The 25,465-nt window shown below is 41.3% G+C and overlaps 1 protein-coding gene and 1 non-coding gene across 2 annotated transcripts in view; one reads left to right on the top strand and one right to left on the bottom strand.

The window, feature by feature from the left end:
• Window positions 1–25,465, top strand: part of Ppp1r12b (protein phosphatase 1 regulatory subunit 12B) — a 198,072-nt gene that overhangs the window by 77,708 nt on the left and 94,899 nt on the right. Inside the window, exons 11-14 of the mRNA XM_028764608.1 lie at window positions 482–564; window positions 1,631–1,756; window positions 4,279–4,461; window positions 8,407–8,589. Of these exons, the coding sequence (XP_028620441.1) occupies window positions 482–564; window positions 1,631–1,756; window positions 4,279–4,461; window positions 8,407–8,589 (575 nt within the window). The remainder of the gene's footprint in view (window positions 1–481; window positions 565–1,630; window positions 1,757–4,278; window positions 4,462–8,406; window positions 8,590–25,465) is intronic.
• Window positions 25,153–25,293, bottom strand: LOC114618940. The gene has a single exon (XR_003711042.1). It is a non-coding gene; the product is annotated as a small nucleolar RNA SNORA48 (small nucleolar RNA).

The raw sequence follows: 25,465 nt of genomic DNA, 5'->3' as shown, positions 1-25,465 counted from the left end.
TGGCTCCTCAGACCCCTCACTCCCCTCAGGGCCGTGGCTCCTCAGACTCCTCACTCCCCTCAGGGCTGCCCTTTGTGTAAGTTGTGCTGTTTTCTTCACTGGAACATTCTTACTTTCCTCTTGAGAATTATTTCCCTTCATATAGGATATTGCTGAAGTTTCCTTCAGGAGTAAGCATTTGAAAGCTAACCTTTTGTAATACAACTCAAAATAGAATTAAGGATGAACCCAGATATGAGAAGGTATAACTATTCCCCTTTCCACCTCCTGTCCTTAAGCGGGGGCTCCTTGAGATTTCAGGCAAAGGCTCAGTGTTTTAGCTCTGGCTTGTCCTAAGTGAAAATCTTCCTGCTTTTACTCCCAAGGGCCAGGATTGCAAGTATGCCACTATGCCTAGCAGAGTCCTGTTTTTTAACCAGAGATGTTTTATGCTGTGTCAGTACTGAACCTTTTTTGCATTTTACTTCTTTTTATTTTATAGGAAAGAGAAAACAAAAGCTATTTCAGTACGCTAGTACCCCGGAGACTCAGTAGCACAAGTGACATTGAAGAAAAGGAGAACAGGTAATCACAACACATGACAGGGATGATTTCTTTCAGCCCTTGGGTCATGGCAATCTGGCTATTATTCTTCTGCCTTTTCCCACAGATGTCCTCAGTACCTTGTGGAGTGCCTGCCCTTCTGCTCAGAGTATACCCCCACCCTTTACTTTCTCTGTCTCTCTCTCTGTCTCTCTCTCTGTGCCCCCCCCACCCCCCGTTCTTTACCCTTTAAATTATAACTCCAGCTTAGGCATTCCTGTCTGCAGGGCCCTGCCCCTTGCAGGTATGAGTTAGTTTTAGTACTCCAGCAGGCTCTGTAAGAGCAGTCTGTCTGTTTTGTTTCTCAAGCCACTCTGCCATGCCTAGTGTACTGTATACCACATAGTCAACATCAAATGATTGTTTACTGGAAATGATCAGCTTCTAATTAGTAAGGAAGTAAAATTTAATGCCTTCCTCATCAATTAAATGAATAATGGAGATTTAAAAATACTGCTACATTTCAAGGCATACTTAAACTAGACCTGTTTTTTTGAAGGCATGCAGCCCAGAGATGCTGAATCAGAATCTGAATTTTAGCAGAATTTCCTAGGTGACTCAATAAACATTAAAACCCATGAAGAATTGTTCCAGGCCTACAGACTCTGCAGCAGAGACCCCAGGTTCTCAATTGCGAATGTGAACACCTGTGACAGGCTCCTGGACATCTCAATACTGCAGTGCTAAGGGGGCACTGCAGCCCCTTACCCTTCTCCCTCTGTGGAAACCTCATTAGTTCATTTGCAGCTGGCCACTGGACAGCAGTGCAAGTGCTTTTTAAATGAGTCATGAGGGAGTCTTCATTATAAAGGAGTGAGGCTGTTTGGTGTGAGGTAGAACTTGGTTCTTGGTCAGATGAGTTGGCTTTAATGTTGATAGAAGAAAGCCAACAGTAGTATAAGAAACAGGTATTTAAAAAAACAGAATCACTTGGAAAATGTGCCTGTTTCTTTAGCATGTTACAGTTTTCCATTGGCTTTTCTCTCTTTATAGTCCCAGTTGGTGTAGGAATCTTTATGTTGTTGGTTGTTCTTTCTTGCCTCTCCAGAGAGTCAGCTGTTAATCTAGTAAGGAGTGGCTCCTACACCAGGCAACTGTGGAGAGATGAAGCAAAGGGAAATGAAGCCCCACAGACAATCGCTCCTTCCACTTACACGGCAACTTACTTGAAAAGGTACCAGCTGCAGAGGGGTGGGAGGGACTTCCTTCACTCTGGCTGTGGGGTATGGGTAATGCTTGCATGCTTTTATACCCAATTAGCACTACAAAAATGAATGGCTTTTAGGTTTCTTGGGATCAACATTTTCACTAATTTAAGATTAATTGTTCTTTTAATGAATTAACGTAGCCCATTCCAGTCCCCACCACAGACCTGGCTTTACACTCCATCCTTTTTGCCCTATTAAAAACTGCAGTCTGAAGCAGCATCTGGTGACCTCTGGGGAAGGTGGGGTGTGTGCATTCTTGCCTAGTTCTGAATTTCCCTTTTCTAAAGCTAGGGTAGTTTCATCACACGTTACACTTGAGGGTTGGGAGAGGGAGGGCATCACAGGGCGGGAAGGAGTGGGAAATGGGGACAGTTTTCTACTGGGTTTAAGACATTTCATATCGAACCTGTTAATTTAGGGACTTGAGTTGTTTTTGTTTTTTATGACTTTAATGGCCCTCAGATCCATCAAGATGTGAAACTCGCAAGTTTGGTGTGCAGAGAAGGTACATGGGTTTCCTTTGATCTCATCTGTACTCTCTTTCCTGCAATTATTTCCTTTGCCACAAGCTAGCCAGCAAGCAAAGCACCTCTGCCAGAACCATTAAGCTACAAGAGACACTTAATAATATTTTGGTTTGAATTTTGCTGCTGATGTAGAAGAATCTGTTTTTCATTGCTTACTTTGAATTCTTTCTTCACTTCCACTTAACCTTCTAGCTGCCACCTCCTGCCTTCATCACTAGGCTTTCTAGATGGCCACCTAGAAACAGGCTTTGGCTATGCCTTATATGAGCAGATTAGCTGTTTGCAATCAAAACTATTTCTTCCTAACAGGAAGACTCTAAACAAGTAGTTAATGTTGGAACATGGGAAGTAAGCTATAATGGAAACAGACATGGCTGCCTTCCAATTCTTCAGTTCTGCAGGTACATACTGAGAAAGATCTTGACTTTGAAAGTATGCAAGTACAACTCATTGATCTCAATAGCATTTATTTTATGTATTTATTTATATAGCCAGGGCATGTAATCTCTGCTGGCCTTGAACTCACTCTGTAGCTGAAATTTTGATCTACCTGCCTCTACCTCCTCAGTGCCCAAATTTCAGGCATTTGTCACTACACACATTTATGAGGCTAGAAATTGACACCAGGGCTTCCTGCATGCTAGGCAAGTATCCTACCAACTGAGCTACATCCAAGCCCACTGGCTATTACACAGATCAGGTGGTTGGGGTTTCATGAGGGGTCACCTATTTCTCTTAAAAGGAAATGGTTTGATTTACCAAGATACATTACTATCTCTTACAGTCAAACCCAGTATCAAAAAAAACTTTTTTAAGAGAATAATGTTCTAGATGTAGGAAAGAGAAAACTTCAATTTAGTTTTCAATTGTGGAATTATTTGGGAGTGAGGTGTTGATGTTCATGACCCAGATCCTCAGCACATGAGTTTGAGTGGCTTTGGTTTGATGTAGTTTGGGCAAAGCTATAGTGAACACAAAAAGAAAGGGCTAACATGAGCACTTTGTGAGAAAAGATCTGCAACTTGCTGGATGCCTTAGATTTTTAGCGCTCATTTTCTGTGACTCTACTGTGATCTTCCCAAGAAGGAATTGTATGCCATCACCATTTTAAACAGAAAGGGCAAGGAGGAATCCCTCATCCCCCTGCTGTGCCAAGCCTTGGTCTTCACATTTTCTGCATCATCTCTTACATTCAGCCAAGAAGTAATCTCATAGAGCCCAGTAAAATGCCTCTTTCCTAGTGAAGGTTTCAGAGTGTTTTATCATCAGCCCTCCCCCCGCCCCCAGGGTTTCAGTGCTGTTACAGTCAGAAAGCATCTTACAAACTCTTAACCAAATAATGTTTTGCTACAGTTGAGACAGTGCTTACTATGTTTAGTTGAAAGCAAAGAAACAAAAACCCTTGCCCTTTTCTTTCTGCCCACACACTATTACTTTGTAGAATTAAGACTTTACATCCTCCCTAAGATCTTTTTCTTTAAGCTAAGACATTTTTCCTACACAGCTCCTTTCTCTCCTTTGCTCTTTTGTTTTAACATTCAGACCTCAGACCTCCCCAGTTCTCAGGTCTTCTGGCTTTCGCAGCATTTCTTTTCTCACGTAGGCTGTGTTGCATGATGTGGGGACTTGGGTTTGTTGGGGAGTTTTTCTTCTTATAATAGTCTCTTGTTTTGTATTCTACTTTCTTGCTCTCCCTTGTTGAATGACACCTCTCCTCCTTTATTCTTTTGAATGATCAAAACAAAATATCATCCTTCAAAGAGTGGTGATTGCTTCACTCTTGGATGATTGTTTGCTGCTGGAGACTCAGCTCTGGCTAGAGTTACCTTTCCACTTCTTGGTTGCCATGCCGTCTTTAGCCTACATTCCTTTCACATGCACAATCTGGGTGGGAAGGCGGTGTTGGGAAATGGTGGGTGAGCAGCATGTCCTGAAGAAAGTGACTGTGTGCTGTTTTGCAGTGCTTCATTTGGTAAAAGTAGTGACCCCACAAGTCCCTACATTTCAGCCAATCGCAATTCATCTCCTGCTACCACACCCATTACCATTGGTTCATCAACCTCTCGGGGCAGCCAGTGGCAACCTGCCTCTTCTTGCCCTGCACCAGTCAGTACAAACACTACTGCATCTGTGCAGCACGTCAGGTAAGGCTTCTTGGAGCCATTTGAGTTGATCATCACAGTTAATGCTTCTGAAAACACATGTGAGATTTGAAGCAAAGAGGCTTTGTCAGTATAGGAGCAAGTTTAAATTCCTGTGACAGTATCCAAAATTTAATGAAGATGCTTTTGTTTTGACATACTAGCTGGTCAGCAGTTGCTTATTGAATAACATTGGGTCCACGTCTTTGTCTTGATGTTCAGAGGTCAACATAGTATGGTTGCTTTCATTTCTTAACCACCTTTCCATTTGTAATTACAGTTTTAGAGTTAGACCCATGATAGTAAATTATGTATTAAAAATATTGTTATATATTTTACTTATATAACATTCTAGTAAGAATCTTATGTATTTAGTCTTTTGGAAGATGACATACAAACTCAGATTAGAAGAATAGCTAATCCATGTTCCCAAAACCTCCTGATTGCCTTCTGAGAAATGCTAATTAGTATTCCTGTGGGAGCACTAAGAGGAGAGAGAGGTTTGTGTTTTCAGGAACTGTTCTGGGAACGTATCATTTTGGTTTTTGCATTCATCTAATGACAGCACAGCAGAGTGTCGTGAAAGCATGTCAGGATTTCAGGTCCTTCTTGTTTTGTTTGTTTGATTTGGTTATTTTGAGGCAGGGTCTCACAATGTAAGCCTGGATAGCTTTGAACTCAATATGTAAATCTGGTTGGCTTAGAACTGAGAGACTGTCTTCTAAGTCCTGGGATTAAAGACATACACCATCACACCTGCCTGACACTCTCTCATACACAATTTATGTGTATGTGTGTATACCTGCTTGTCTGTGTGTGTACCTCATGTGTACAGGGCCTGCTGAGGCCAGAAAAGGGTATTTGACATGGAACGCCATTTTGGAGTGGTTGTGAGCCACCTGTAGTGGGTGTTGGGAACTGAACCAGGGCCCTCTATATGAGCATCAAGTGCCCAAAACCAGAGCATTTCTCCAGTCTTCAGCCTCACTTTGCACTACAGGTTTTTACCCTTTCCTGGGTGTTGGAGGCTGTTTTGTCTTGGTCATAAGGCTTTACAGGTCTTGTGATAGAATGAAAATTAAAAAAATAGAAATGATGGCAGTATTATTGCCAAAACACCTGTTATGGTGGTGCTTGGATGATGTTTGCCAGTTTACTAGATTTCTTTCCCTGTACCAAATAGTCATCATTAATTTGGTTAGAAAGAACTGTTTCATAATGCATTATCATTAATACTGTTATAATTATGTAGAAGTTTCAGGCTTATGAATCCATTAGTAATACTGTATAGTTGCATAGAAATTTATTAGATTCCCATAATAATACAGCTATGTTGACATTATGTATATTATCACTAAAGATGAGAATGCCGACAGGAGAATGGAAGCTTAACTTAGTGGTTTTAGCATGCCTAAAGGCCTGGGTTCAATCCTCAGCACTGAGGAAGTCAGAGCTGAAACTGGACAAAATTTTGTTGAACCCTGTTTTATGGCAGGCGTTAGACTAGTTTCTCTACAAAAGGGACTTGTATGCTGGGATTATGTTTACTCACAAGCAGCAATAAGTCTCTATAATATTGCTTTAAGTACGATAAAGCTTCCTCTTTTTTTCTTATAAGCAAGAAAGCCCAGGATCAGAGCTAGTAGAGTAGCTCCAAAATCATTAAAAGATCCAATGCTTTTTCTTTACTTTATGGAATCTGTTTCCAAGGCTTGCTTCACTGTCCAACGTAATTGCTGAAGCTCTAGCTATGGTGGCTGCATTCTGGGTTGGAGGCAGTAGGCAAGGAGGAAGCAGGCAAAGAGAGACTTCTAAATTAACACTAAATCTATGCTGTGTCTCGTGGGATAGCTCATAGGAGGTAATGAATATTAGTCGGGGAACCCCTGCCTTGGACATTCATGTCATTTATATTTTCATAAGTAGTCCCCTGGTATGTATTTTTAAATGAGGAAAGCAAACCAGAAGCTTAATCATCTGCCCAGATCACATAATCCTTGGGGACTGAAACAGGTTTCATATCCAGAGTAGTTGATGCAAAACCCATCTGTTTTGTCAAGTTTTTTAAAATTTTATTGTGGGTACTATTTAATATTTAAGTGATATATATATATTTTTTTTCATCATCATGAAAACTCTGCATGATTCAGTTTATTTTCTATGTTTTATAGGTGAAGATGTAAGCTCTTTAAGTTGGTTGGTTGTTAGCACTGTGTGGATCCATTGTGCAGCTCCTGATCCTGTAGTAGAGCTTTCCCAGCTGCTCTGAACAGCTTGCTTGTAAAGTTAGAACATGCTTCAAAATAATAGTAATGTCCCATTGGACAGTAAGATAAAATAAAATTTCTGTCATTTCAACAGTCTAAGAGATTGCGAGTTTGACAAGATGGCTCAGCAGGTAAAAGTACATTGGGTACAGGCCTGGCCACCTGTGTTTGAGCCCCAGAATCCATGTAAAGGAGTTGTCCTCTGACTTCCTTGAATATATATTGTGTACACACATGCACACTAATAAATAAAACTTAAAAGAAATTGCAGAGAAGCAAAAACATTATTAATCCAAAAAGAAACTTCAGTAAGCTTTTGTTAAGTATGATCTTACTGAAGGCTTTTTTTTTTTTTTTGGTTTCTGTTGTTGTTATTGTTTTGTTTGCATGATTTTTTTTTTTCCAATGGGAGGGTAGATTCTGTTTCCCAGACTGGTCAATTCTTGAGTTCATGGACGCCTCCTCCTGAGAGTTATAGGTATGCACATTGTTCCTGGGTTGGCTCCATGTTTCCTATGGCCATGCTTCTTGTTAGTTTTATAAGTATTTACTGTATATGAACAAATCTAAGAAATTATTTATCTCCAACTTTTTAAATGAGAAAATGAATATAAAATATCATCTTATGCTGAGATATTAATTCGTTCTGAAGAAGTAGCTCGTTTTTTAAGATATAGTTTCTATCTTCAAAAGTGTTATATTTTTATGTTTCTTAATGCCATGTTTAGACTTTATGTTTCTCTTTTACACTTATTCTAATAATGTGATTATTTGGAAGTGAGCTTATAGCTACTAAACATTTCTGATAATAATTGTGAGTAGGTGAAAAACAGATTTTTAACATTCATGCTTTTCATTGCTTTTCCCATCTCTGCAAGTATCAATTTTGGATCTCTGTTTCCCCAGCAACAAGCTGTGACATCACAAATGATAGCTTTTTGGGTGGAAAGCCAATGGTTGCTCCTGACTCTTTGTTAAGAAACAAAGATCTTCTTTTCACAGAAATGACTTTAATTACACAGCTTGCTGTTGCAGTCTGTAGTTAAGGTTGCATATAGAATGCTGCTTGATTTCTGCTTCAGTCTCTTACTTAGGCAGCTATGAATGTAGAGAATTAGGCACTTGGTTAAATGGAAGAAAGACTGCAGTTGCTGGACTAGGTGAGGGAGAGCCAAATAGACTGAGGTTGTAGAATACTTTTCAATTGGAGAATTCAAGAAGATGATCATCAAATCTAGGCTGAGGACTGCCACAAAGAGTTCCCCTGCCAAGAACTGAGGGAAGGTGGAGACCGCTATCGTAAGTGACTCTAGCGTCTTTCTCACATGTAGTGAGACCCTCTCTCCTTGTGCATGTGCGGAGGGAGGTCAGGTGGCAACGAGTCATTAAGACACTCCTGCATACGGCAGTATCTTGCCTTGTGCCACGGCTGATTTTTGTTTGTTTGTTTTTTAATGTCATGTAAAAAATATCCTATAACAAATAAGTCCTGGGCAGAAGATGTCAGACTAATGTATAATCATACTGTTCCAATATTTACAAGCTCAGAATTAACAAACCAACAAACAAAATCTGAGCAAGAAGATTCTCATTAGACCTGTGCCTCCTTTCTCTGCACCAGCGTCTGCTGTACACCGTACCTGACCATTCTCTTTTTGCTCCTGTCTTTTCTTAATTCCAGGACTCCTTACAAATCTCAGGCTGACTCAACAGCGGAGAAAACAGCAGACAGTGTCTCTTCCAGTACCCCACTGTGTGTGATCACCAACCGCCCTGCGCCAAGCACTGCCAATGGGGTTCCAGCTGCCACAGTGTTCTCCTCCACTGGAATAGACTCCTCTGTGGAAGCACGGGAGAAGAGGAGGTATGAAGTTGCTGGAGCAGTTGCGGGACTATGCTTTGGGAAAAGAGACAGAGAAATGGGTACAAAGTGTCTAATGCAAGCTCAAATAGATCTTAATTTTACTGTTGAGTTATGTCTTAGCTTGGGAGGTTTTTGTGGTTGGTAGAGGTCTTTCTTACTATTTAGCATTATGTTGTGTGTCTAGTCAGAGCCTTTTTTCCCCTCTACTTGTCTTATAATTGACAGACATATTTTTGCCTTTTGTGATGGGGAGCTTGGAACATAGAGAAAGATCTTTTGTTTTGTTCGGAGTTTTCTGTGACAAAGTAATACTGTGATAAAATGCTCAAAGAAGCAGTGCTGGGTGCAAGAGAAGCAGCACTGGGTGCGAGAGAGGCAGTGCTGGGTGCAAGAGAAGCAGCGCTGGGTGCGAGAGAGGCAGTGCTGGGTGCAAGAGAAGTAGCGCTGGGTGCGAGAGAGGCAGTGCTGGGTGCAAGAGAAGCAGCGCTGGGTGCAAGAGAGGCAGTGCTGGGTGCAAGAGAAGCAGCGCTGGGTGCGAGAGAAGCAGTGCTGGGTGCAAGAGAAGCAGCGCTGGGTGCAAGAGAGGCAGCGCTGGGTGCAAGAGAAGCAGTGCTGGGTGTATAGATTTAGTTCGTGGGAGAATAATACCAGGGAAGGAAATGAGCATTTATGGTGATGCAGGGTTGTCACTCCCTTGTCTGCAGTTGTTGAGACTTGCTGTGTGCCCCAGGCCAGCTTTGATCTCTTGGTCCTCTTGCTGTAGCCTGCTTGAGACTAGGAGTGAAGATAGTCACTACTGTGCTCTGCTATACCACAGTGTTTTTAGAGAGAAGTTCTTAGAAAGAAGATGTAGATTGACTTGAGATAGATTAGAAAAAGAGCAGAACTTTTCAGTTAAGATTAAGAGATTGTGGAGTGTGACATAAGGAAGAGGCGTTGAGCTTGAGGCTTGAAGTCTCATAAAATCCAGTGTGCAGGCTATGGTAGAGGGTTTTTCAAGGAAAAGAGCAAACCTTCATCAAGGTTTAGATCTTTCTTTCTTTCTTTCTTTCTTTCTTTCTTTCTTTCTTTCTTTTGTTCTTATTTTTTTTTAGGTTTAGATTTTTAATTTGACTTATTTTCCATATCCAAAAAGATACTTTTCTATCTCTCAGTATGTATATGTGAGAAGCCAGAAAATGTAATCTAAGAGCTTACAGTACCTAATTTTTTAGTTATTTGTTTATTCTGAAGATAACCCAAAGCACACATTTTGAGAAAGGAGGGGAGAAATTAAGTGTATTAAAAAAACAGCATTTTCCTGTTATTGTTCTTTCCATAAAATTTTAAGGAAATCAGTCTGGACTAATAGGGTTCTGAGCCAGTAGTTGTCTTCTTTCCTTTTTAAAAAGACACGTCTATTCATGTACATGTGTGCATGCATGCGTGTTTGCTCGTGAATGTGTGTATGTATGGCATGTGTGTTGCTAGTGCCCTTGGAGGCCAGGGGAAGGGGTCAGAGACCCTGTAGCTGGAGTTACAGGAAGTTGTGAGCCTCATGATATAGGTTCTGGGACTCAAGTTCAGGTCCTCTGGAGGAGCAGCAAGTATTCTTAAGAGCTGAGCTATTTTCCTCACCCTTCAGTTGCCTTCTTTTAATTGACTTCTGGACAAGTATATATTATATACTTATGAATATGTAATGCTTTTGCATTTACTCTAGTGTGCAGAGAAGTACTATTAGTTTCATTCAAGAAACTAAAGAGTTAACTTCCATTAGCTAAAAAAGAAATCACTTTTTAAAAATGTTTCTTAGGGGAGAGGATATGACTCAATTGTAAAGTGTTTTTTGCACAAGTATGAGGGCATGAGTTCAGATTATCAGTAACCACATACTATCAGGACACAGCATCCCCCATCTGTAATCTCCACACTCACCGGTCAGGCAGCATAGCCAATCCATGAGAGACCCTGTCTCAAAAAGTTAAAGTGGAAAAGCAGTTAAGGAAGACACCTTCCCTCACACACAACCGTATGTGAACATGTGCATACTCACACAAACACATAAATACACTCACAGTTCCCACACCAAGTGTTTCCTAGCTGAGAGAACTTAAATGAGTTAGATACATTAAGATTATGATTTTTGGAAAGATAGAGAAATCATGTTTGTTTTCAGGCAGTATGGAATTGCTGCTTCCATTAGAGAATCATAGAGAGCCACTGCCTCTGTGATTTTCATAACCTACAGTAGATAAGGCAGCTCTTTACCAGCTGAGTCAGATTTTGATTCTGTTCAAATCTGGATCTCTGTTTTGTCAGTCCACAGTTATCCACCAAGCACCTTCTCCATAACAAATAGTGTGACCCAGGTACATTTCCTCAAGAAGTAGCACCTATATGAACAAAAAATTAGCTAGGTATGGTGGTGCACACCTTTAATCCCAGCACTCAGAAGGCAGAGGCAAGGTCTCTGTGAGTTCCAGGTCAGCCTGAGATATATAGTGAGACCCTGTCTACATAAAACAAATAAAAGAGTTAAAAAGATTAAACTGAGATATTAATGAACTATAAGTATGGTATATTAAGATGTACATTCCATACATACAAAAATTGATTTTGTTTCTTAGGGAACAGGTCTTGCTATGTCTTTCTGGCTGGCCTGATATTTAACTGTATGTAGCCCAGGATTGCCTTGAACTTATGTCCTCCTGGCTGGCCTGATACTTAACTGTATATAGCCCAGACTTGCCTTGAACTTACGGCAATCCTTTTGCCTCAGCCTCTTGAGTGCTAGGATTACCTATAACACCGTTCCTGACTTCCTATACCAAATTGTTTTTAAAGATTGTATAAGATAACCTCCATGTTATGTGTATAGGGTAGATATGTCAGTTTTTGGACACTAAAAAAAAAAATCTGAGAGAAATTTTTTGAAGGAGGAAGGTTTATTTTGTTTATGGCTTCAGAGATTGCACTCTGGCCAGCTGGTTCATTGTTTCTGGGCCTGCGATGAGACAAAACATGGTAGAAATGTGGATGAGCAAAGCTGCTCATGCCTGGCAACCACGAAGGCAGAGAGCGGCAGAGAGCTCGCCTGGAACAATGTTGCTCCTGGGAACATCCCTCCATTGACCAGTCCCACTAATGAAGCCATTCTTCTGAATGTCTGTAATACTGCCTGCTCAACAAGCTGTCACTGTCTGGTCACTGCCCTGTTGTTGGACCTACTATCTAGAGTCCAAGTGCATGAACATGTTGGGGACACACCATATGAAACCTAGACGAGTCTTACATTTAGATGTGGATTTCATATCCAAAGTAACTCCTGATGTTTATGAAAATACTTCAAACTCTGATATGTTTCTGGTTCCCAGCAGTTTAGTTAAGAGATGTTCAGCCTGTGCCATAAAGAGATAGTGTGAGTTATGAACAGTGTGTTAACAGAGATCTGCTTATGAATACTTCTCCTGGGGGACTCCTGGAGGCTGTCATGAGAGTGTGGTACTTAGACAGAGGTCTATAGGATAAGTAGTAGCTATGTAAGAACATGGAGGTTATCTTATGCAATCTTTAAAAATAATTTTGTATAGGAAGTCAGGTACGGTGTTATATGTAATCCTAGCACTCAAGAGGCTGAGGCAAGAGGATTGCCATAAGTAACAGTAGAAAGAACTTTTTTTAAAAAAGATTTATTTTATGTGTATAAGTGTTTTGCCTGCTTGTATATGTGCACCATATGTGCCTGATGCCCAAGAGGTCAGAAGAGGGTGTTGGATACCTAGAACTGGAGTTATGAATTGTTGTGAACCACCATGGTTGTGAGTACTGAGAGCTCCTGGATTCTTTGCAAGAGCAACAAGGGCTCTTAACTTCTGAGCTATCTCTCAGCCCCTAGGGGATGAACTTTCTAAGCAAAGTTGTGACAGTTGAAAGACAGTAAGTGGTAAGTGGAGTAAGGTTGTTTGAAGAAACTACAAGATGTTTTTTTATTTAAATGAAACATGAAGGAAGAGTGGTTTAAGATGAGGCTTGAGGAGGTCGGAGGTAACTATATCATGTCAGCATCTTTTAGCCAGTGATGAGGATTTGGGATTTATATACTATGAACCATGATGGTTTGGTAGAATTTTTCCAACAGCTTTATAGAGACATAATGCATATACCATATTTAAAGTGGCAAGACATTGTCTTATTTTATTTTTAGATTTTTAAATTTTATGTGTGTGAGTGTTTTGCTTGCATGTATGCATGTATGTGCATCATGTGCATGCCTGGTGCCTGTGGAGGTTACAAGAAGGATATTAGATCCTTGGAACCAGAGTCATAGATGGTTCTGAGCCAGCATGTGGATGCTAAGAACTGAACCTGGGCCATCAGTAAGAGTAACAAATACTCTTAACCACTGAGCCATCTCGCCATCCAAAGACACTGGTTTTTAGAATATGGACTAATCAGTGTTAACTATTGGCACAGTAAATTTTGAACATTCTCATTGCTTGTAATAGAAATCCTATACCTATTTCTCTCATGTGTTAATACCTGCTTTCCTGCAATCTAAGCAACTACTGATATATTTTCTGTTTTTCTTATTTTCAACCTTTTGTGTAAAATGGAAACGAGATGAGGAGTTATGACTGGCCTTTTTTTGGTATATTTTCAAAGTACATCCATGTTGAGGCATGTATCAGGACTCGATTCCTTTTTATAGTCTACCATTTGATATTGTTTGTTTATTCATAAATTGATGACATTCACATTATTTCTACCTATTAGCTGTTATGAATAATATTACTATAAAGATTTGTGTATATATTTTTATGTGGTCATATTTCTCAGGTATATAATACTAGTGGATTTTATAGGCAATATGCCACTAGACAATTTTAAGCTTAAGGTATCATGAATGTTTTTTAAGTTCTGGATTTTAAACTCTGTCTGAAGTTATTATACAGGAGCAAATGGGTAATGAGTGTGAAATGACTAGTAAAGAGACTGTTACAAAAGAAAGGCACATAAGACAAATCAGACTTGCACTGGGCTAATGATAGAAGAGATGAAAAAAAGTGAATGTGGTAGAAATGTATTTTTTACACTTAATAATTGGGAGGAGGGGAGCCAGTGAATGTCATGGCCATGTGTGAAGGTGAGAGGACAACTTGCAGGAGTTGTTCTCTCCTTCCTCCATTTGGGTCCTGGGACTTGAACTCAGGTTATCAGGATTGATGGCCAAGATCACTGTTATATTTATATGTAGCACTATAGATAGGGAGGCTCAGATTTTTCTGTCACATGTGAGGTCTCACACACACTTAGCTGAGACTTGTAACCAAGAACTTATATCAAGTTAGAACTCTGGAATGGCTGTCTAGCTCATGAGAAGTGTACATTGTAAACCCTGCGCCTCAAAGAAAGGGAAAGGAAGAAAATCAATTCAAGGATCTGGGCAGGAACAAAAAAGTAATTGGAGAAAAAAATTTACTACACATAGAATTTGAGATCAAGAATTTAACATAGATGCTAGATCTTTATTCTTGAAAGTTTGGGATCCTGGCACAAGCATATAGTGTTATAAGTGAATATTCTTGTTAAATGGAGACTGGCATCTGCAGAGCATCTAACAGCCATTTATTGAAGAACTCTGCCTACCATATGTCAGTCAAAGATAGAAATTACAACATCAAAAGGAAAAAACCTGTTTTCTGATCTTGAGTGTTGAAAATCTATTCTGAGAAGTCAACCAAGCAAATCAAATACTACTGTGTAATTTTTAAGCTTTGTGAGAACAAAATATATAAATTGAGACTGGAGAGATGGCTTAGCCATGTTCCCAGCATCCACATCAGTCGGCTTATAGCTTCCTATAAGGCCAGCTCCAGGGGGTCTGATGCTCAGTTTTGGATTCCAAGGGTACCTGCACTTGTGTGCACATACCCAGTCACATGCACACACTTTTCAAAAAAGGAAATATATAAGTTCCTGTGAGGATGTGGAGGACGGGAGTCTGAATCAGACTGTGTTGGTGCCTAGAAGATGACTAGAGGCTCCTCGGAAGTAATAAATAGCAATGGGACGGTGATATTTTAGAAGAAACACAGTCATGAAACAAACAAGGAAGACAAGGCCACAGTAGCACTTCAGAAAGTGTCTGCTATGAAAACAGGGTTAGCTGAAGGGAGTGAGGGGTAGGCAAATCAAGTGAATGGATTATGCTAAGTTAAATAGACTCACTCAGAAGCCTTCTCTGGTCATCTGGGAAGAATGGTGGTTGAAGGTGGGGCTTGGGAATGAGTAGGATGTGGCATGTACCCAGTGAGATGGTTCTTGCCTTGCAGAAACCCCCAAATTAACATTCCACTGGATAGTGTTTGGAAATTGTGGAGCTCAAGAGGTAGGCAGGAACCAAATCAAGCCAGTTTTTGTCTGAGTTATGTTAAGAAACTTGATCTGTTCTCAGAGCTGTGAAATACCATAGTAGAATTTTCAGCAGGGGAATGACTTGATCACATAAAACATATCATTTAAGCCTTTACAGAATTAAAACCATTTAGTTTCTCCCTCTAGATGAGCATAAACTAAAAGGAAAAAGAATGAGATGTTTTGAAACAGCTACATTTTTCTTCTGAAAGAGCATGCTGAGTGATAATTCTTCTCTTTTGAAGCTTCAGCTTTCTCTGTAATCAGCTCATTGAGGAAGTGTTGTGACTCCTGCTGGGAAACCACAGAGGGGCCTTGAAGACCTCATTCACAGGTCCAATTTGAAACAATTAGTAGCATTGGGATCAATGGGGATTTGAAGCAGAACACTGCAAGACTTAAGCAGTAGAAAGCCGCCACTCAGAAATAATCTCCCTTTGCTTTGTAATTGAGTCACTTAGACTGGGGTGTGGGACTTAGCACCCCATTTCACAGTTGCCTCTCCTCAGAGGTTTTGTGGCATTGTGTGTGTAGGACTGGCCAACACTCAATTTCAGCTTTATCCTTCTGGCACTGTGTATGGACTCAGTTGACCTCTGATAGATACATTGTTAGATGAACAAAGCCAGATGCAAAGGATAATTTATGATAGCAAATAAACACAGCGATATTAACACTGTTTCCCCCAAACAGGTTCTGGGGAATTCTGCCTCCTTTTCTTCTGTGAAAAAGTATTACTGTTATAATGGAATGGAAGTGGGGAAATAATTGAAAAGAAATTTGTTCTGGAAACCAGTTTCCATTGTGGTATTAGTCTGTGGAGAAGGCATTCCCATCCAATGATAATTGCTATAGGAAGTCTAGGTTTTCAGAATTCTAGAAAGTTTGTGTGTGTGTGTGTGTGTGTCTGTCAGTCTGTCTGTCTGTGTCTGTCTGTGTGTGTATAAATGTGTATGTATGTCTATGTCTGTGTGTCTATGTATGTGTGTATATGTATTTGTGTGTGTGTATGTGCCTGTGTATATGTGTCTGTGTGTGTATAAATGTTTATGTGTATATATGTGTGTGTCTATGTATGTGTATATGCATTTCTGTGTGTGTATCTCTGTGTATATATATGTGTGTGTATCTATATGAAGGTATGTCTGTGTGTGTGTCTGTGTGTGTATATGTGTAAGAGCATGTCTATGTGTGTCTTTGTGTATATATCTGTGTGTGTATGTGTATCTGTGTAGGTGTGTTTATATGTCTATGTGTGGTTGTGTTTGTATGTGTTTGTATGTCTGTGTGTGTCTCTGTGTGACTAGAGATTGAACCTAGGGCCTGTCCTTGTGGCTGCTAGATAAGTACTCTCTTTCCTTAGCCCCTTTGTTAGCTTTTGTTAAAATAGGGGAAACAGGGGCTTAAACTTGTTCTGTTGCCCTGGCAGAACATAAGGGTCTCTATGCCTCATCCTCTAGAATATTTGGAATGTCAAGCCTGGCTAATTGTGTTTTGTTGTCTTAAGACAGGGACTCACTCAGTATCTGAGGCAGTCCTTCTCAGAACTGTGTGTGAGCTGCTATGCCCAACCATGGTCTTGAATTCATATCTCACAACAAAATACATAATATGATTTATTAACTTTAAGGAGAATATGCCGGGCGGTGGTGGCGCACGCCTTTAATCCCAGCACTTGGGAGGCAGAGGCAGGTGGATTTCTGAGTTCGAGGTCAGCCTGGTCTACAGAGTGAGTTCCAGGACAGCCAGGGCTATACAGAGAAACTCTGTCTCAAAAAACAAAAACAAAAACAAACAAACAAAAAACTTTAAGGAGAGAATGTGGTGTTGGATTTACTAATGCCAGCTTTCCTGAAAAAGCTGAAGTATGTTCAGCTGTTTCTTTCTTTCTTTCCATGATGGAAAGGGAGTGTTGAAGTCATAAGACTGTATAAGGTCTTCACTTATCATCAGCTAGGCCCCCTTTTCCTCTATATTGAAATATTACAACTTTTGAATTAAAATAGTACCCATTCAGAATAAAAGTTTGATTCTAGGGCCAGCCTGCCTTGGTTTGCAGCCCAGAGTATAGCACTAATTACAGTTAGTCCTCCAGTTTTTGGGTTAACCTGGGGATTATAGAAAACAGCAGTCTCATCTGGCTCTGAAGGGCCAAATGATTTGACTGGCAGACTGCAGGACAGAAATGGCAAGTGGCCAGCAGTTGGCAGACATACCAGGCAAATAGCAGCTGTCACAATCATGTAGTGGTCAAGTTCATTTTCCAAAGCTCCAAGTTTTCCTTAGCAACAGAATATAAATAATCCCCCAGGCTAATATTAGCACCTGATAGTGGCTGTCTTTGCCTGCCTTTTCTCCTCTTTGTTTCCCTGCTACCTTTTCCCTCCCTCAGACCAGTTCTGAATTTTATATTACATTCTTCAGATGTCCTTCCTTCCATCTATCCATCTAAGAAATGGCTGTAAGTAGTTTGTTTCCAGAAGAGGCTAAAATTGCATGTCCCTCTGAATAGCCCACAGTATATTCAACTCTGCTTGCTTCTCAAGGTGTGACCTGTACTGACTGACTCATCTACTCTCATCTCATACCAACCTTCTGGAGTCCTCTGGAGTCTCTTTAAGCTAGGTCATTATTCCAACTAATGTGAAGCTGTCCGCAGATTAACTTCACATCATCTTTTTAATGTTAGAAATTTTAAAACAGATAATTAAGCCATCATTTTTTCAAAACATTTAAAACTGTCTCTAAGATATGACAGTTCCCAATTAAAGAAGAGATTTTTATAGAATCTCCCAATCTTTCCATTTTTGTTCTAAAATGTTTTTCATGTCCAAACATCTATAGCAAAGATAAACTTTTTGTTTATTGATGTAATGTTTCTTTCCTTGTGTGAATCTTGAGCAAGAAGAGAGCAAAGTGTACTTGATAGTACGCGACTTGTACATTGAAAATAAGATAGCACCAGCAGCATTCCAGGCTACCCAGAAATTTTCAGTGAAAGGAAAGGTCTAAGCACTGAGAAGGCTGAGGCAGGGAGATTAGCACAACCTTGAGGCCAGCCTAGGCCTGTCTCAAACTCATCTCAAAGAGTCCAAATTAATAAGTGAGAGAAAGGAGGAAGGCCAGGCAACGGTGACATGCATCTTTAATCCCAGCACTCAGGAAACAGAAGCAGGCAGATCTCTGTGAGTTCAAGGCCAGCCTGGTCTGCAGTGTGAGTTCTTGGACAACCAGAGCTACAGAGAAATCCTGTCTCAAAACAAAACAAAAACAGATTGAACGGTATGAAGGGAGGGAGGGAGGGAGGGAGGGAGAAAGGGAGGATCAATCAGTGTCACCAGGCTTAGTGGCAAGTGCCTTTGTATCTACTAAGCCATCTTGTCAGCACAATAAAGTTTTAAAATTAAGATTGCATACATTGTATTTTTAGGCACTGCTACAGCAAAATTGACTAAAAAATACTAAACATTTTGTTTATATGCACTAGAAAACCCAAAGATTTGCTTTATTACAATGGCATTCATTATATTGTGGTAGTGTGGAATCTAACTGATAGGCAAGGAGGTCAGACACAACATACATGGTTTAAAAATTAAATGAAATAAGCAATCTGAAATCTAAAATAGTTGCACCTTTTAGACTTTTGGGTAGATCTCATTTCCAATCTGTCAGTTCTAGAGAAGCTAGGCACAGAAAGACATTTTTTAATAACATGAATACTATCAAGTAAATTACTTTACAGTTTGATTTCCATCAGTTCTTTCTAATCTTCACAACAAACTGACGAAGAAGATATTCTGAGCTCTCATTTACATACAAGGAACAGGACAGTAGGGAACCTGCTTTACCCCAAATTACATAGCAGATACTCAAATGGCAAGCTAAATCAGAACTTTCCAGTATTGTCCAGCCTCCTACTGTTCTGTAGTTCCTTGGGTAGCAATGTTCTATTTATTATAACCATTTCAAAGGAAGCATGTTCATGCTTAGTGTGGAGGAATAAATCTATAACCTTAGCACATAGGAAACTGGAAAACAATGATATTATGAGTTCAAGGCCAGCTTGGGCAATATATTAAGACCCCGTCTTTAAAAAAAAAAAAAAGAAAAAGAAAAGCAGACTAGTAGGCCCATACTTGTTGCCACGAGTCCTGGGCAGGGCAGAAGACACCCAGGGGTCATTGCACACCACCATGTAGTGTGGACTACGCCGCTATGATAAACAAGTATGTAGTGGAGAGACGGGAGAGGAAGAGAACAGAACAGTTCGTGTACTATGAAGAGAGGTGGAGCTGGTGACGCTGCTAGTCAGGAGTAGCTTGATGTGAGTAGCCTGCACTGCCACCTGAGGTCAAGGTGAGGTCCTGCCCATGCTGCTAGGAAGGGCTGTGTCTGGGGCCCTGGCCCTGCAGCAGCAGGGGGCTGTGTGGATATCCATGGCCCATGTGTCCCTCAAAGGCCAAGTGGATGTGTCTGTCCGTCCTGCTCCTTCTCTCACCTGCACAGAGAGCTGTCTCTACCCCTTGCTGTCCCTGGTGGTGTGGGTGAGGGAGAGCTGCCCCAGAAGATATGAGCAGGGGAGAGCTGGTCTTGTCCCTTTCCTACTGCAGGAGAGTTGGCCAACTCAGCTCCACCTAAGCCCAGCTCCTCGACTTTGGGTTGTCCCATCCTAACATCTACCCCGTCATGCACGTCCTTTTGGTCTTCTTTTCCTTGTAGTTCTTTGGGACATTAACTTGGTTGTTTTAATGGTGTAGCTAGAGAAGGAGAAATTGCAGGTAGTAAGTGTGAGATGCAAGAATTTAAGAATAGCTGGCTTAGAACTTGTGTTTCCTTACATTCTTAATGAATATGAATAGGCACAAGGATGTAAGGAACGGATCCAAAGGTCAGCATAGTATGAGCTAATTAAAGACTTCAGGATACAGGAAAGCTTTATCTTTTAATGATGAAATTAATACTATCTGTTCTTAAGTTGGATGCTAATGTTTCAAAGGTATTAGTTTGTACTGTTTTTTATTTGTCTTAAATATTACATAATATAAATTTAACTAATCAAAGATCACTGTCAGATAATTAGGATATTACTGAGAGGAGCTGGGTTGTGTAGGTGAAGAACAGAGTACAGTTCAGCTAACCTTTATACTGATGAGTACTGAGTGAGTACATTATTTGAGGACTGTATAAATAAAGGCTGTTGATTTATTACTAGATGTCAACGTCCTTATAACCATAGCTAGATCCAAAATGAATATTAAATAAAAATAAATATTTTTCTATATATAAGACAAAAAAGTTTGGGTTTTTTTTATTTCTTACATTGGCGACAAAATTTTTTCTAATTAACCTTTATGTTCAGAGGGCTAGTTTCTGGACAAAACTGAAAATTATGCAGAACCACTCAGTTTTAAAGCCATGTTATTTAGTTCTGCACCACTGTAAAAAAAAAATAGTCTGTGGCTGGCTTGTTGTTTACGTGGTTTTTTATTTGTTTTCGAGAGTATACAGAATATGTTTCTATACTAAAGACACTAGAATGTAGGATGAGGACTGTGTAGGCACCAGCTTGGCATCCCCTCTTCAATGAGTTGTGTAGGTGTTGTCAGCAGTGGGCCTTGCTGTCAGTTTGTAGAGACCAACCTGTCTTGGCAACAGCCTAGGTTGCCTGGAGATTCCTGTGGGGCCCCTTTTTCCAACAACTCAATTGTATATAACCCAATCCCAGGACTGGAAATTTTGTTTGATGATAAACAATAACCACTTGGGACTCTTGATCCCCATTATTTGATGATTTCATTTAGATCACCTTCATGTATGTATATATTTTAGGGAGTTTCTACAATATGAGGTTTTCATACTTCCCCTCAAATGCCCCTTAATATTAGCTGTCTCTCCTGTAATCCTTCCCACAGCTCCCTCTCCCTTCTCATCTAGCCCCACCCCATATCTATCTCTCTTTCCTAAGAAAATCAATCTGCTCCCTCTAGTCCACTGATTCTCAGCCTGTGGGCCACAACCTTTTGGGGTTCAAACAGCCCTTTCATAGGGGTCGCCTAAGACCATCAGAAAATACATATATTTATACTATGATTCATAAAAGTAGCAAAATTACAATTATGACATAGCAACAATAGTAATGTTATGGTTGGAGGTCACCACAACATGAGGAACTGTGTTAAAGGGTCTCAGCCTGTGCTAATGGTGGTGTGTTCAGAAAGTCTTTCCCTTTGCTGGTGAAAGCTCCTTTATTTTAAATATCATTGCTGACTACTTTTGCTCTCCAGCTCCAGGCTGAACCCAGAATTCTCCTCACAGTGTTCTTAGGACAGATTTGATCAATGAAACAGTAATCTGTTCCTTTTTGTCCCTGTACTGTGAACTTGTGACTTGTTACTGGAGTTTCTTCATATCACAGAGCTGAATACAGAGATGTTAGATCAGTTGTAGGAATCTCCTCTGCCCTTCAGGTGGCAGCAGAGGAATGTCAGTTGAACTATTCCGATGTATGACATCAAAGAATCTAGTTTGTGTTTGAATCAATTTTCACTGGAGCACATCTCCCATATTCCATTTTAACTGTTTTAATATAGGAAAAGCAACTAGCTTCTAGTAAGTACATGAAAGCCCTTGTGGATTTCCTGGTACTTCTTCAGAGGACAGCAACACATACAGGGTAAAAAGCTCCCTGAGTTGCATGTAGGATGCATACTTTACCTTTCAAAGCAATTGATGTCTTGCAGGCAAGCTTTGTAACCTCTTCAGTCTGAGTTCCTCCACTGGCTAGCTAGTTTGGGTTAGGGAATATATAGATAGCATTAAATTCTAAAGTTTTGGGATCCTGAGTTATCAGTGACTATCTAATGAACATCATTATGTTCACTATGGGATATGCCATACCTGTAGTCTCAGTATTGAGAATCTCTAATATGCTCATTTCCTCCCCCAGTTCAGCATTGTGTTTGGCCAAATATATTAGGATTTCAGAAAAAAGCAAGATGAATGATGGAGGATAATATAATCAGAATGGGCTTCATGGATGTGGGATTCGAGTCAGCTTCTATATATATGAAAGGTTTGACTAAAGCAGTTAATGGTTTTGAAAGTTTATTATATGCTCCATCCGCTTTCTCTGTAGTACATGTTGGGGCCCAGATAGGTTAAAGAACTTTTAAGTAATCAGAATTAGTAATGAAAAAAGCAGGAATTTAAAACCTTGTCTTCAGGACTCTACTGCCATTTTTTAACCTCAGCAGGAGCACACAAGGTATCTAAGAGGTTAGCCTGAGCTGAACCATTCTACACCAAGAGCTTGCCAATATGAGCATGATGATTGGCTCTCCTAATGTCTCTAAAGAGACCGACCATAGCACTACATGGAAATGAGTGTTAGGGAACAATCATTTCGGGAAACATAGCAAATGGAGACTTTCTGTTTTCTTTCAAATCTGATGGGAAATGAAGGGCTGCTGAGATCAGAAGAGAAGTTCCCTTGTATAGTATTGGGTCAGAATGTTGGCTATTAGAGTTTTATCTTTGGCAGAGTTCTGGAACATTGGATAAGATATTTCTGTTTAAGAAGTATTTACAAATAGTGCTTAGCTGAGGACAATTACCTAGACAATTCTTCCTGGTTCTTTAAATAACAATCTTTCTTCCTTGGGGTCTTAAAGTAATTCTGGCCAGTATATTACCTCTTTGATTTATTTCCTCTTAGGAAATTCCAGTCTCCTAACCTGAGGCAGGTGGGATGGAGGGCATGATTCGGGGTCCTCATGCACTGGTGCTAAAAATGGCACACTGGTCATTGACATGAAGTAAAATGTAGTGGCACTTCAAGTGTCCTTCAGGAGCCAATGTCCGTGATAATGAAGTCAGCTGTGCTCAACTCTTGGTACACACAACTCATAAATAATGGGAAGTAAACCGCAGCTTAGCTGCTCTCTGACAAATGTGCTCTAGACAGATAGCATTTGTCCACAGCAGGCACAGTTCTTCCCATTTTAGGGCTCAGCCCTGGCCCACACTGTGCTCTAATGTTATCAGCTTCACCCTGCTTAGCTGCGTGCTGCTCTTGGAAAAGCCCTCTGATTTCGCTCTGTTTGCTTTCTAGCATCTTACTCACTCTTCACTTACTCCACATGCCAACCAGTGACATTTGCTCTGCCAAAGGTCGTTTCCTCCTCCTCTTCCCCTCCCCCTCCTCCTCTTCCTTTTTTTAAAACTCTTTAATGATTCTTTATGAGTTTTACCTCATCTACTCCAGTCCCACTCATCTCCCCATCCCTTCATATATGCTCTTTACTCTTGCAACTCCCCCGGCAAAGAAAACACACACACACACACAAAGCATAGAAAAATATCTCATCATGGAAGCTGGAATGTGCCACAGTATGTCCCTTAGTTTATCCCTCTGTCCACACATCTTTACTTGCCAATGGTTCAAGGTGTTTCTAGCTTCTCTAACACCATCAGTATTGGATCCCCACTGGGAGTTCTGGTTATCCTGCTGTTCCCATGTCATGGAATTCCTGTAGCTCTAGATCATCAGGACTGGCCCTTTCACTCTTCCTGTAGATAATGTAGACTTTCAGGTGGACCAATTTAGAGCCCTGGATCTGGGCCTGGGTGGTAGCTGAGCTGGTCAGCTCATCCGAATCACCAGGGCAAGTACTCCAACACTGCTCAGGCTAGGCCACCCAATGCCGCCATCAGCAGGAAGCTGGTTCAGCTTTCATGCTCTCATTCCCTTGGGGATGGTTTACCCTGACATCTGTGAAGTTAGCAGAAATTACCATATAATGGGGCAATCTCAGGAGTAGACTAATCAAACAGTGCTGCATAAGGGGAACCAGGTTATCTCAAGATCATTACTGACCCATGCCTCAAGAGCCAGCTCCAGTGTGCATGCAGTCAAGGTGCCCAATTTCCCAAGTGCTACATCCTGGGAGGGATGGGGCCGGCTCCGTGCTCTCAAACACCTGGGTTGGCTCACTCTTGGCATTCACCATTAGGGCCAGCTCCATTGTATTGCCCAGGTGCCTGCTCTCCCAAGGCCTGTAGCCACTAAAGGGGCAAAGCTAGCTTTCCTGTTATCAAGGCCTTGGAGCCAACTCTACTGACTACTGCAGCTGAGGGAAGAGGGCAGGAACCCCCCTGCACCCATGCCACCCCACCACAGATGAGAAGCAGGGTCAGCTTACTTGCTCTCATGACCCTGGGGTCTGCTCTCTCAACTGCTGCAGGTGATGAAGAGTGAAGGCATCACCCCCCGCACTCATGCCACCTAAAGACAGCTCTCTACACTCTCCCTCAGGGCTGGCTCACCTGTGCCCCCATCACCAGGGTCAGCTCTGCTGTGCTGTCCACACAAGATGCAGGGCCTACTCTGCTGAGTGCTGCTCTAAGCTGGCTCTCCCACATTCACACTCTCAAGGCCGTCATACCTCTGCCACCAGGGCCAGTTCCACTGTGTAGCCTGAGTGAAGTGCAGAGCTGGCTCTCCGGCTCTCCCGAGTACTACTTCCAGTGAGAGGTAGGACCAGCTCTCCAGAGCTCTGGAGCCAGTGAGGGATGGGGACAGTTCTGCACAGCCCCTGGACATCCATGTGGTCCCTAGTGAGTGCTCATATTCTCTACTTGTAATATGAGCCATAGACATCAACCCCATCCCCTGCCGCTGCATAGCCACAGACTCAACAAACATGGCCATCAGCAGATAGCTCAGGCTGGGATCTCACTATGGCCCCAGGTGGCAGGGCTGGCCACTCTCAACAGGTTACTCCTCTTTACCCTCGAGGAGTCTCCAGTTCCAGGTCTTCATAATGCCCAGCTGTCCCACTTCTCTTTCTCTCCCATCTGTCCACCACACACTCACACATTGTGGTGGCTCCTGCTACAGACTGGCTATATGGCTGGCCCGCCCCTGAGTGACAACCTCAGTCCACTAGGCACTAGAGGGCAGGTCTGTGGGTGATATGGCCATCCATAAGTCTCAGTCTTCCTCCTCTCTTAATATACTGCATGGTGGCAGCAAGACTTTGTGTGTATATAGCCCACCTTTGCTGTGGGGTGGAGGACAGGTCTGTGGGTATCTTCCCCTGCCCACACTTTGTGGCATGACTCTGTCTTCCTCCTCCCATGCCACGCTGCCTGGATTCAATTTGATTTTTATTTGTCCTAGGCATAAAGCAGCTTTGGCCACCAAGCCAGACATCAAGCTAGGATGAACAAAGGACTGCCATCTGCTCTGCCCCTGACTGATATGAAAACAACACTACCAACATGTCTCTTTGCCCATTGCCAGGGAGTGTCCATGTCCTTCTTAATGATTGGATTCCAGGGTCTCTTCATCTTTTACCGTGGACTCTCATCAGCACTTTATAAAGTTCACTACTGTTTTTAAAAAATTGTCCTTCCATGACCTCTCAGGTACTGTTCCTTCATGGCTCCCCTGTCGTTCTGAAGTTTCTTCTGTAATAAG

The sequence above is a fragment of the Grammomys surdaster genome, unplaced genomic scaffold (assembly GCF_004785775.1).
Source record: "Grammomys surdaster isolate TR1022 unplaced genomic scaffold, NIH_TR_1.0 145, whole genome shotgun sequence".
Lineage (NCBI taxonomy): Eukaryota > Metazoa > Chordata > Mammalia > Rodentia > Muridae > Grammomys > Grammomys surdaster.
Note: the sequence above shows the minus strand (reverse complement) of the source record. Positions and strands in the feature narration are given on the sequence as shown.